This window comes from Semicossyphus pulcher, unplaced genomic scaffold (genome assembly GCF_022749685.1).
Source record: "Semicossyphus pulcher isolate SPU_LCO1_2020_fin unplaced genomic scaffold, fSemPul1.0.p SCAF_18, whole genome shotgun sequence".
NCBI lineage: Eukaryota > Metazoa > Chordata > Actinopteri > Labriformes > Labridae > Semicossyphus > Semicossyphus pulcher.
In genome coordinates this window covers 21,399,484-21,411,395 of record NW_027211691.1, presented here as the reverse complement: position 1 = coordinate 21,411,395, position 11,912 = coordinate 21,399,484, and the positions used below count along the sequence as shown (strand labels likewise).

Sequence of the window (11,912 nt, the reverse complement as noted above, 5' to 3'; positions counted from 1 at the left end):
AAAATAAACTTGTCAGAAAAATGAACACTTGGACGTAAATCAGCACGATAAGAACTAACTATAATGACAGAAACCAGGTTTGAGAAAAATGTATTTGGCGTGTATTTAGATTTTATAATTTGACTCATGTCCCATCTGTTAACATGGAGGAGGCGGGCTTTATGAGCTATACTGCAGCCAGTCAGCAGGGGGCGATAGAGAGGGTTTGGCTTCACTAATAGGGAGCTGTCATGTCGTCCATCTTTTTATACAGCCTATGCTCTACACTGCCCCTACTGGTCATGTGCATACTGCATCTTGTGTACGCTCGGTGTTAACTTTGAGACGACGCGCCACACAGACGCAGGGAACGAGCGGCAGCCATCATGCGTACACAAACGCGCAGTTAAAAAGGAAGTATATCTCCAGCTTAAGGCAACAAAAAAAATAAACTACACATTCAATCCTCTTCCAGGACTCTTTAGTTGTTTTTATGACTTTTTATGAGTTTTTATTAAATGGCAAATAAGGTGGTGAAGTTTCAAAATAACATAAGATGGTTTTACAAACATGCAACAACATGCAACTTCCCTTTAACCAACCAGTAACAGGTGCATCCAGTAAAATTAGACTAGTACAGCTTCACTGATGCTTTACTTTACTACTGTACTGCTTTTCAAGTCTCTTTCTAAAAGAAAAACCATTTAAAAATATGTTTTCTTCTTGAGTCATCTTATAAAGACCTTTTCTTAGATATGCTTTGGAGAAAAGATGTCCCAGATTTGAGTCCTGATTTTGACTGGGATTCTGTTTGGCCTCTCGTAACCTTGGCCATCAGCAAATCCACCTGAACTCTGCTCACAGGACCTACCCTACTCCCATAAGGCTGCACTCAATGGGTCTTCTGTCTGACTCCCGTTGTTCCTGGTGTTCCCTGGGGGCTCTTGGTACATGTCAATATGTTCTGGGAATGCCTGCCTGTTGCTTGTTTTTGGAATATCCTTACCCCTCGATTCCACAGGATCCGTCTCCGGTGTGTTCCAATGATTTCACAGCATGCGCCGCGGTCCGTCTCTGGCGCATCCCAGAAGCGTCTGGGTCTATTTTTGACGGAGGCCGCTTCAAACACGCGTCAAGCTCAACAGAGCAGATCGTTCCAAACAGGAAGTCACACACGAAAGCAGCATACAGCATCCGGTCATTTCAAAATAAAACACCATGTTCAGACCGGTACAGATTTTAAGATCAACACACTGAAATCTCGAAAAAAGAACACTTTTAATTAAGTAGTGTACTCCTCCATGGTAGAAGCACAATAATTACGGAATGATTTCCAAATGAGCAGATAATCAACCTCGGATGTGCAAACTGAACTGTAGTTTGTGTGTTGTTCTGCCAACATTGATGTTATCGCGTGATTTCTCAATTCTTGCGGGATAATGTAGTTCTCCCGCGATCTTGTGATCTCGCGAATCCAGCTGCTTGGGCCATCGCTCTGCTGCGCTGCGGACCAGACACACTTCCTGTGGGCGAGGGCGAGCGCCGTTGACGGACCAGAAACGTGGTGCAGACGGAACGCTCTTTGACGAGGCCAAGTTCTATAACTACTTTTGCTTCTGAATGATATGTTTCAGCTGCCGGCTCCTTGGTACCAGAAAAGACCTATTATTGCTGGCCTTACTGTGGCCAAGAAACAGGTTGCTATGAGGTGGAAACACCCTGAAAAGCTTGCGCTGAGCAACTGGATTCTCACACTTCTAGATTTACTTGGAGCTGTCCACTGCTGGTGTGATTAGAGATTAGGTTTCTGGGAGTCGGTAGCTGAAAAATCGACATATCGAGCCATCTTGGTTCGCGTTTGTTTATCCTGGGGATCCCTTGGGTGAGGGGAGGGAGCCACGTTTTATTTTAATTACCATCTTTTTTTAATTTGTAATTATTATTTATTTATTTTTACTTGCCCTTGGTTTTTTTCCTACTGTACTTTTGCTTTTATTATTATTTTTATACGTTTCACAAAACCCAACATTTCAGATACCATCACCTTTCACAACATGTTACACAACACGACGTTGCTACTTCACAAAACATGACCTTATTAAGAAAAACACATTTTACAAAACAAAAACACATTTTGTGAAATGTGTGTGTTTTGTAAAATATCCTGTTGTGATGAGGGCCATCATAATTTCATTGAAAATCACTTGGAAGCAGACAGGCTTATTTTGTTCTCCTGTGATAAACAAACGTCATATTTAGCTCTTTATCCCTGAAGCCTGAACAGCCGACCTTGTTGTTGCAATACTGGAAAATACTGACATTATATGAGAGTCTCTAAAGGAGGATAAATGGTAACAGTGTGAAATATCCATGTGAAACCCGGACTCTTAATTTTCCCTCTTTTGTAAGAATAAATTGGCTCAAAATGGTGACAAAAGCCGGCGTAGAGTTCGTGATATTGTGCAGAGTTGTATGTATAATGCAGACATTAAAATGACAAGTACTTAATGTCGGGGATATTATTCCTTTCAGGGACAAAAGTGTCAGATACTTAAGTTTTTATGAACGCAGCTACATTATTTATGAAGCAAATTTCATCACATTAACTCATTTTGTTTAATTCATAATTCATGTCTGACTGGAGGTGAAAGAGTGCATCTGTGGGAAGGTTACGTTTGGAATCAAAGATAAAGAAAGGCGTTACATGCTTCTCTCACCTGAGGAATGATGCAAAAAGAATGTCAGCTGTTGTCTTTCCTGCATATCCATGCTTTTGTGTCCTGCAAATACCTAAACACGGCTGTGATGATAATCAGCACAACATCACGACCTCGACTGTGATATTGATTTTATACAACAGCTATACAAGCAGCAAATAGTAGTAAACAGGAACAACAATCAACAACAGATTATTTTTTGCTCCACCTCCACTCAACTAGAGCTGTGTCCCAATCCAGCGGCCGCAGCCGCCGAAGGCCGTATTTGAAGGCCGATTGCGTCACGGAAGCGGGTCGAAGGCTGTCCCAATTCGAAGGCTCCTTCAGATGCGTCCTCCGTTTCCCTGGCCGCGAAGGTTCAATCGGGTGCGTCCTTCTCGACCCAACGTATCCCAAGATGCATTGCGCGGCAATTCAAACGAAATGGCGGACTTTTAAATGGCCGAGGAAAACACTTTAAAATGAAAAAGTTTTTGGTTTCAACTCAATCAAACAGCAAGTGCTACACATGTTTAAGGAAACGAAAGGGCCCTTGAAACAAATTATCTTTAAAATAAGAGGTTAAGTTACGTGTTATGCTAGCTAGTTAGTTAGTTAGTTGCTAGGCGACAGGAGCGGCATTTGGTGGCGCAAGGGTCGACCAGACCGTCTCATTTCAGTTCGGCTTTAACGGCCTATGCAGGCTATGAATGGAGCATCCTCTGTAGACTGCAGCCTGTTGATTGGGACACAGCTCAGTTCCACAACTTAACTGAAACTGGACTGTTGTTGCCGAGCAACCCAAACATTCCCCTGCACTCTGTGTCTACAGGTTACCACAGATCAGTCTGCTGTGTGATTCAGATGTACCAGCTTGAAATTTCTGAATCAATTCAGCAAATAGACAAAGCAGTGATTCGACTGAAAAAATGCAGGTCCACTCTGGGTTTTCTTTAGTGTTTGCTTTGTGATGCATCTGTGCATGCCTTTCTTCAACTCTCCAATTATCTTTCCTTAAAGCATTTTTTAACCTAAAGCTTATAAAGTTCAATATTATTTAACTTTAAAGTGCACGTTTTTCTTTCTTACCCGCAAAAAACTATATAATGCTCTTATTTTTTCTGCTCTCTCCAGAAACACGACATCATTAGTTGTTTGTTGATATTCCTCAGACATGTCAGTGCTTCCCGAATGCAGCCCAGTAGCCGTACATACACAGGTGTCACAGCTAATGCAGGAGACCAGAATTTGACTCCTTTAAAAGGCAGTGACCATCTTTCCCAAACATTAACCACACTGTTGTTGACTTACAGAGAAATTTAGTAAGTAGTTTCAGGGTTTTGCCAAAATATTGATGTACTTTTCTGGCAACTGGGTTATATTGACTAAAAGTCAACTGCAGAGGAAATGATCAGTCTATTTGTCTGAGAAAACAGAAATTAAAATAAAATCTGAAAACTTAAATTTCTTGTTGGTCTTTTTAAGCCTTTACTGAGAGAGAGGACAGTGGATAGTGTTGGAAACAGTGGAAGAGAGGTGGGATGAGCCGAGGGTGGGAGTTGAACCCGGGGCCCTGCATCGGGGTAATCCCGAAGATCTCAGTTTCGCTCTCTTTGGCAGCACCTTATGGCGAGAAACGGTAATTGCGGGAGCACACTTCCCAGATATCCAGACAGTGCTGCATGTGTGACGTCCACGGTTGGCTCCGGTTGTAACTCTTGATTTTCCTGGCTGACGGTCGCTTTCCTTTTTAGACTGTTTGCTTCATCTGAGCGTCGAGTTTGTTTCTTTTTCTTTGGATTTTCACTTATTGTTGAAGTTGTATCTGTAGTCATCCATCTTTTCTTTGTTTGTTCAGCCATAGTAGATTACTGTTTACTCGCAACACTTACAGAGAGCGGAAAAGCAGCCGCTTAGCTCCGCCTACCCTCTCTGGCAGACCAATCACTGCTGGGTGATGGAAAACGCGTCACTAACTGGGCGCCGCTTGTGATTTTTGAAAGTCGCCACAGACACTCAGTCTGTGATACTGCAAATATAAAGGCTTTCATCAATGGGCCACAGGCTCAGTCACCATTGTGTTACCGCATTCAGTGATAGATAGAGACTTAACAGACATTTAAAAATCTTTAAGATGATCACTTTCACCTTCTTGCTTCGTCATATTAATGAAGTGAAAATCTTTTTGGATTGTTGGTTGAAGACATCATCTTGAAAGGAAGAAAATGGTGACATCATTAATCACTATTTTGTAATTTATTACGTATTCATTATGTATTTTGTTTGCTTCAATTCATCAACTAAAATAATCAAGACATTAATCAGTCATGGTGAATAATAGTGTTGGTTACATCCCTACAGTCAACATCGGGTTATTTGATTCACACACGGACAATTTGCCAAATTTGAGACATTTATAAAGCTGCCAAGACTTCATACACTGGGGACGTTACTGGCATAAACCAAGCTAACAAGCCAACCTCAGCAAAAACAGTTACATTAGTCACATTTGTAATGCTCAAGCAAAACAAGCTGATTCATCTGCAGTTCTGTATTTGTGCAAAAACGAGATTAAATATAACAAAAGCACAGGTGGGAAAAAAACAAACCTAGAACCAAGTGTACAAGCAGATATTAAGACGAGGACTTGCTCTAACCTCAAAGGAAGCATCTGATCCATATGCAACCATCCATTTTTTCTGCAGATTCAAGCCTCTGAAACAACCGCCGACTCCCTCCTACAGTCGCCCAGTGTGCCTGTTTCTGAGTGTACCTGTCACAGACGCAGAGAGGAAGACAGGAGGGCAACAAGTGCTGCAGAAGAAGAAGAAACGGCAGCAGGAGCAGAAGGAGCAAAGACGAGCGAGGATCGAGCCGGCGCCATTGATTCACATTCTTTTGTCAGTTAATTACATTTCCTGACCCCTGACCCCAAGCTGTGACCCAATCAACCCGCAAATCACAATCTCTGGATAATGCACATCTACTTATCTATCTGTTGTCTCCATTTACTTGATTTAAAGTAAAGATTGGCCCACATAGAGTTTTAATTGGAGCTCAGAAGAAATCAGTGCTCGTCCCTCAGGTCAGATCAGACTGATCGCAGGTCGGGCACATAATGGATTCTCTCCTCTGCTGTACAGGTGCAGTGTTTCTATCAAGGTTTCCTTCATGTTAATGTAACAGAAGTCTTGCTCTGTTCAACTGTCACAGCTTTTAATTCCCTCCATGTTTCACAGTTTGTTCAATTCTCTAAAACATTGTTATGTAATTCTTTCTCTGATGGTCTCATTGTGGTTTGAGACTATACACACACACACACACACACACACACACACAGCGCAGCCTCACGATGAGGGTTTGTGTCCCCCAGCGCGGTAAAAGCGCTGTGGGTGATAAAAGCTCACGCGCACTTATCTCTGCTCCGGCGGCGGTGAAAGCAAAAGGAGCGCACCTCTCCGGACCGGGAGCGCACGGCGGAGGGGCGGATCCAACATGACAAATACATTTGCTCTGTAAATCGTCACTCATTCGTCAGGAGGCTCCTTTGGACTGTGAAGCGGAGCGGTTACACATTTCGTCTCTAATTGAAAGCTGCCACATGCGCGCGCGGTGCGACACAGGGCTCCCTCGTGCGCCTTCGCTTCTCCAGATGGGTTGACCGCAAGAAGAGCACCGAGACCGGCTGGTCGGTGCAAACTTCTGGGGCTGGTCCAAACTTCAGCCCGGGATGATCGTTTGCAACGTGAGCCTGAGCTGTGCGCACTGTACCGGGGGAGGAGCTGGCGGCGCGGAGGCGGCGGACGCGTACGAGCAGGTGCCCGGGTCTCTCCCTCCTCCGACCCTGAGCCCGAGGGGGCACCTGGTGGTGGCGGTGTGCCTCGGCTTCATCGGCACCTTCGGCTTCCTCAGTAACTTTCTCGTGCTCGCGCTGTTCTGCCGGTACCGGGCTCTGCGCACGCCCATGAACCTCCTGCTGGTGAGCATCTCCGCGAGCGACCTGCTGGTCAGCGTGTTGGGCACCCCGTTCAGCTTCGCGGCCAGCACCCAGGGGCGGTGGCTGATCGGACGCGCTGGGTGCGTTTGGTACGGGTTCGTTAACGCATGTTTGGGTAAGAAGCAGTTTTATTATCTTTGGCACGTGTCACGCAAGATCCAATGACCTAAAGAACATATTCCAGGTGATTAACTAAAGAAAGAAACCTTAAAATATGTATTTTATCTTCTTTTTTCTCCATATTTTCACTTCTAATTTTTGGAAAACTGATGAAATGTTGAGTTTGCAACTTACTTCTGCTGTTAATCAAACAGCATCCATGTTTAATTATGGATCTTGATCTCTTTTCTTAATATATGAACTCTAAATGTTTCTGAAAGTGTGAAAATCTCGTCTCCAAATTGTCCTTTTTCCAAATGTAACCACTGCTCGTCATTCACGTTTTATCCTAAACGATCTTAAACGATTTCCTGTAAGCGCCAAAAGTCGCAGCGTTGTACCTTGATCTGTTCTGCTGCAGCAGCTCACAGGAACATCATATTCTGTCATTGCCTTCAGCAAAGGACAACACGAAACTCCCTCTAAACATTAACATGATTAAAAACCCTTTAAACGCGTTTCATGTAATGAATATCCTATAGGTTGTGACGGCAGCGTGCTGTTCACTGCTGATAATGTCCCTCTGTGCTGTATGCTTGACTTTCCTTCAGGGTCGTAAATGATATGATACAGTAATGTGTCATAAGTCACATTTGTCCCTGAGGAAAAATCATCAAACACAGAATAAATCTGCCCTTGTTTGGCTCGTGCATAGATCCTGAAGAGGCTGTGTAACTTTGTGCACGCTGCGCTGTTGACAGAGGTCTTTACCGGGATCAAACCTGCGACCTTTCCGTTTCAGGACAATCGCTTAGGGCAACCCTGGTGTGTTCGTCAGCATTTAGCGACCTCTCTTTTTACCTTAGGGACTCTGTGATTGAGCGGAATTGTAAGTGAATAATCAATCTGTTAATAAAGTTAACAGACCTTTACTGACCTGTTACGTTTACTGCTCTCTGGGGCGTCGCGCCTAAATCTATAGTTTCCTCTTTGAAGACAGGACTTTAAGTATTGTTTAGCTGCAGGAACCTGTTGTTGCTCCTAAATCTGTTGTTTTTTCTATGGAGTCTGGGCTTGCAGCACCCCAAGGTGCACTTAAATGTCGTTGTTGTTGCTCTTAAATCAATTGTTTTCTCTTTGGAGTCTGGACTTGCAGGGCTTGCAGTAAGGTGTTCTTGCTCTTAAATCAGTTGTTTCCTCTTTTGGGCTCGGAGGGTAAGGTGTTGGTGTTGCTTTTAAATCTGTTGTTTTCTCTGTGGAGTTTGGTCCTGCAGGAAGGAGCTGCTGCACTTTCAATCTGTGCTTTTCTCTTTAGAGTCCGAGGTTCAAGTCAGGTGTTGTTGATGCTCTTAAATCTGTTGTTTTCTCACTCGAGTCTGGGCTCAGTTCAGTTCAGATCAGAGTTGCTCTGGATTCTCGACTTGCAGAAAAGTGTTGTAACTCTTAAATCAGTTATTTTGTCTGGATTCTGAACTGGTTGGAAAGTATAGTTGCTCTTAAATCTTGTTTTCTTTATGGAGTCTAGACTTGCACTAAGGTGTCGATGCTCTTAAATCAGTTGTTTTCTCTCTGGAGTCTTGAACGGCAGTCAAATGCAAGTTATTAATCCTCTCTTCTCTATGGATTCTGGACTGGCAGTAAGTTGTTAAAGCTCTTATATCTGTTTTTCTGCTCTCAAGAGTCTGGAGCAGCAGTAAGTTGCCGTGAGTTGTTCATCCTAAATCAATTGTTTTCTCTATGGAGTCTTGAATGGCAGTAAACAACTCTTACTCTTAAATCATGTGTTTTCTCTATGGAGTCTTGAACGGCACTAAACATTTTTTACTCTTGAATCAGGTGTTTTCTCTATGGAGTCTTGAATGGCAGTAATCAACTCTTACTCTTAAATCAGTTATTTTCTCTATGGAGTCTTGAATGGAAGTATAATGCAATTTATTGATGCTCTTTTCTCTCTGGATTCTGGACTTGCCGTACAGTTGCTCTTTAATCAGGTGTTTTCCTTATGGAGTCTGGACTGGCACTAAGGCGTTGATGTTCTTTAATCAGTTGTTTTCTCCCGAGAGTCTGGACTAGCAGTAAGTTGCCGTAAGGTGCTGTTCCTCTTTAATCAAGTTATTGATGCTCTGTTCTCTCTGCATTCGGGACTGGCAGGAAAGTATAGTTGCTCTTAAATCGGGTGTTTTCCCTATGGAGTCTTGACTGGCAGTAAGGTGCTGATGCTCTTAAATCAGTTCTCTTTGGACTCTGGCAGTAAGGACTGTTGTGTTTCTCAATGCATTGCTGTTCTTAAATCAGTGCTTTTCTCTTTGGACTCTGGGGTTAAAATAAGGTGATGATGTTGCACTTTAAGTTGTTTTCTGTGCATAGTCTTGACTTGCAGGAAGGGACGGCAAGGCGTTATTTGTAAACCAGCTGGTTTCTCTCTAGAGTCCAGATTGGTTTAATTCAATGACTTCAGTGGCATGAATGTTTCAAAAACTATTTTGGCAAAGCATAAATAGTTTTTCTACTTTGATAAGTTGTTCTCTCTCAGGAGTTTTGTGCTGCTGTTAAAGCAGATGTTTTCTTTCTGGGGTCTGGAATGGCAGCGAGGTGCAGGAAGATGTTATTGATGCTTTTAGTCAGTTGTCTTCCTCTGGAGCCCGAGCTGTTAGTAAGGTGTTGTTGCTCTTATATCAGTTGTTTGCTCTCTGGGGTCTGGGGTGGCTGTAAGGTGTTGCTGCTCTTTTCACTGTGGAGTCCTGACTGGTATTGTTGCTCTCTGAAGAGTCTGGACTCACAGTAAGGTGTTGTTGCTCTTAAAAGGTTGTTTTCTTTATGGAGTCTGGACTTGCAGAATATGTTGCTTTTAAATTCATTATTTCTAGAGGCAGCTTTCTCTGTTTTTTGTCTTTCTCACTCCGGCATGCAGCTGCAGACAGGGTCAACAGCTTTCCAATACAACCCCCGAATGCCAGGAGCACATCTTCAAAAAACAACCTTCACTCTGTAACGAGACATGCACAATTTATACCTAATTTGCAGTTTATCCATGACCTGAAAACTTTCACGATTAAATTTGCACAATGTTGTTCAGAGGCGTCTGCAGAATAAACAAGTTACAATCAATACCATCAAAAGTGTATGTGAGAAGATTTTTATGCTGTCGGGTAAAAGAAAGCTAAATGAGAAGCTTTGGAGATTGGATTCAGAGACGGGGCTGGTCATTGGCTCTCTAAAACTACCGGAGAGCAGAGATGGGAACCAGAGCATCAAAGATTTATCTGAGTAGTGAATGATTGATGACAGTTTTTTATCAGGATTGATCAGATAGTGGAAAGACAGAAAGAAGCAGGCCAGTTTGAAGATGTACAGAAATAACCTTGAGGGTCAAGTTATTTCAGCTCGTGTTCTGACTGATGGAAAGCTTCAAACCAAAGGAAAAATTGCGATGGGCCTTTCTTGCCATTTGTTCTATAAATAGAAACTATAACCCACATATTACAATAAAAACAATTTATATGAAAATAATCGTTAGTTGCAGCTCCAGCACTTTGACTGCTTGAGTGAATGTATTAAGGATCATCTTAAATGGAAGTGTTGAATGCGATCCTTGTGCATTCAGTAGTTTGAACTCTGCAGAGTTCAACCTGGAAAAAGTTGCTGCCTCAGGAGGTGATTTAGCTTGAGTTGCATTGCCTCTTTTAAGTGCATATTTAGAAACAGTATCTCTGTTTTAAGTACATTAAATTTATGCAATAACTGGGCAAACGTTTTGCATGTAAGAAGATTTATAAAGTCATGTATGTGTCAGAAATACAGAAAAGAGTACCAAGTAAATTTCCCTTCAAATCCTGGATTAGAAGTGATTTTGAAGAGCACTACATCAATCAAGACTTAGTTGAAAACTTAAACGACCTGTTCATGTTTTTTTGCAGAGTTCAGCAAGTTGAATTTAAGACTTTTCATTACCACATAGAATTCATTTTAAAAACCTCTTTCACAATCGGTCTGTAAAAACTTTGATGGAGAACCAGCAGGCATCATGTCGCCTGGAGATAGTTGTAATTTCACACTTTTTCCTTTTTCCAAACTTCAAAGAAGTGTATAACGATCATTTCTAAAGATACATTTGATTTAACCTGATCAGCTCAAGACGCCTAATTCAGATGTTATCAGACCATTAAATAGCCCATTATCAATAGTTATCACTGCAGTAAGATTGTCGCAGATGGGGCCAACTGCATCTAACAATAGGCCAGAAGGTGCATACTCACTGATCATTATTAATAATACCCTTGACAGCTGGAATTTTAGGGGACCTTTGTTTGTTTGTTTGTTCCGAAAAAGATTGCCGTAAATAACTGCATCATTTTTAGTCGTCCCTTTCCTCATAGCGATCCACAGCAATCCAGGAGCCTAGACAACCTAAACGCCTTACTAAGTTAAAATGAAAATTGAAATGAAAAGTTGTATATCATCCGCATACAGATTATTTGCTATATTATCTGTCCAAGGAGCAGCAACTATAGAAAGAGAAGGGCCCCAGGACAGAGCCCTGGGGGACACCACAAGTCAGTTACAGAGACAGTGAAACATCTGTCAGCAGAACGTGATGAAGCTATGATATAAGTCATGTTGCTTACATGACATAACCTAATCCACTCCAGACAGTCCTGTGTTTGTTCAGTCATCCGTCCACCCAAACCACCTCCTGAGGTAGACTTTCTCACTCTTTATACTCTGTCACCTGACTTCCTCCTATGCCAAGCTCCCTATTACTGCAGCCACTAGGTGTCACTGACTTAATTTAAGTAAGGATGGATAAGAAACATGAACCCAATTAAATCAAGTCATTCATTTAAATTCATTATTGGCAATTGGTTGCCAATTATAAACTCCCTACACTGCCTGAGGAGTAAGTTTGCAACAGGTCCGATAGTGCTGATTGAAGCTCCACAAAAAGAGGATTAGACAGCCTTTTGAAACACAAAACACTGTCAGAGTAATCCCACTGAACCCAACTCAGATAGAGAACATTTCATAACTAAGATGAAATATTTAAGACTTTTCTAAAATCCTGAATTCAAAGTTTAAGACTGATAGACATGCAGATATCCTCTCAAAAGAGTACTCAAGTACAGCAAAAGAAGTTAACATAT

General features: G+C 42.2%; 1 protein-coding gene across 1 annotated transcript in view; it reads left to right on the top strand.

Annotated features, from left to right (window-relative positions):
- Nucleotides 1–6,405: 6,405 nt before the first annotated feature.
- tmtopsb (teleost multiple tissue opsin b) overlaps nucleotides 6,406–11,912 on the top strand; it is a 40,086-nt gene continuing 34,579 nt past the window's right edge. Inside the window, exon 1 of the mRNA XM_069667376.1 lies at nucleotides 6,406–6,787. Within this exon, the coding sequence (XP_069523477.1) occupies nucleotides 6,406–6,787 (382 nt within the window). The remainder of the gene's footprint in view (nucleotides 6,788–11,912) is intronic.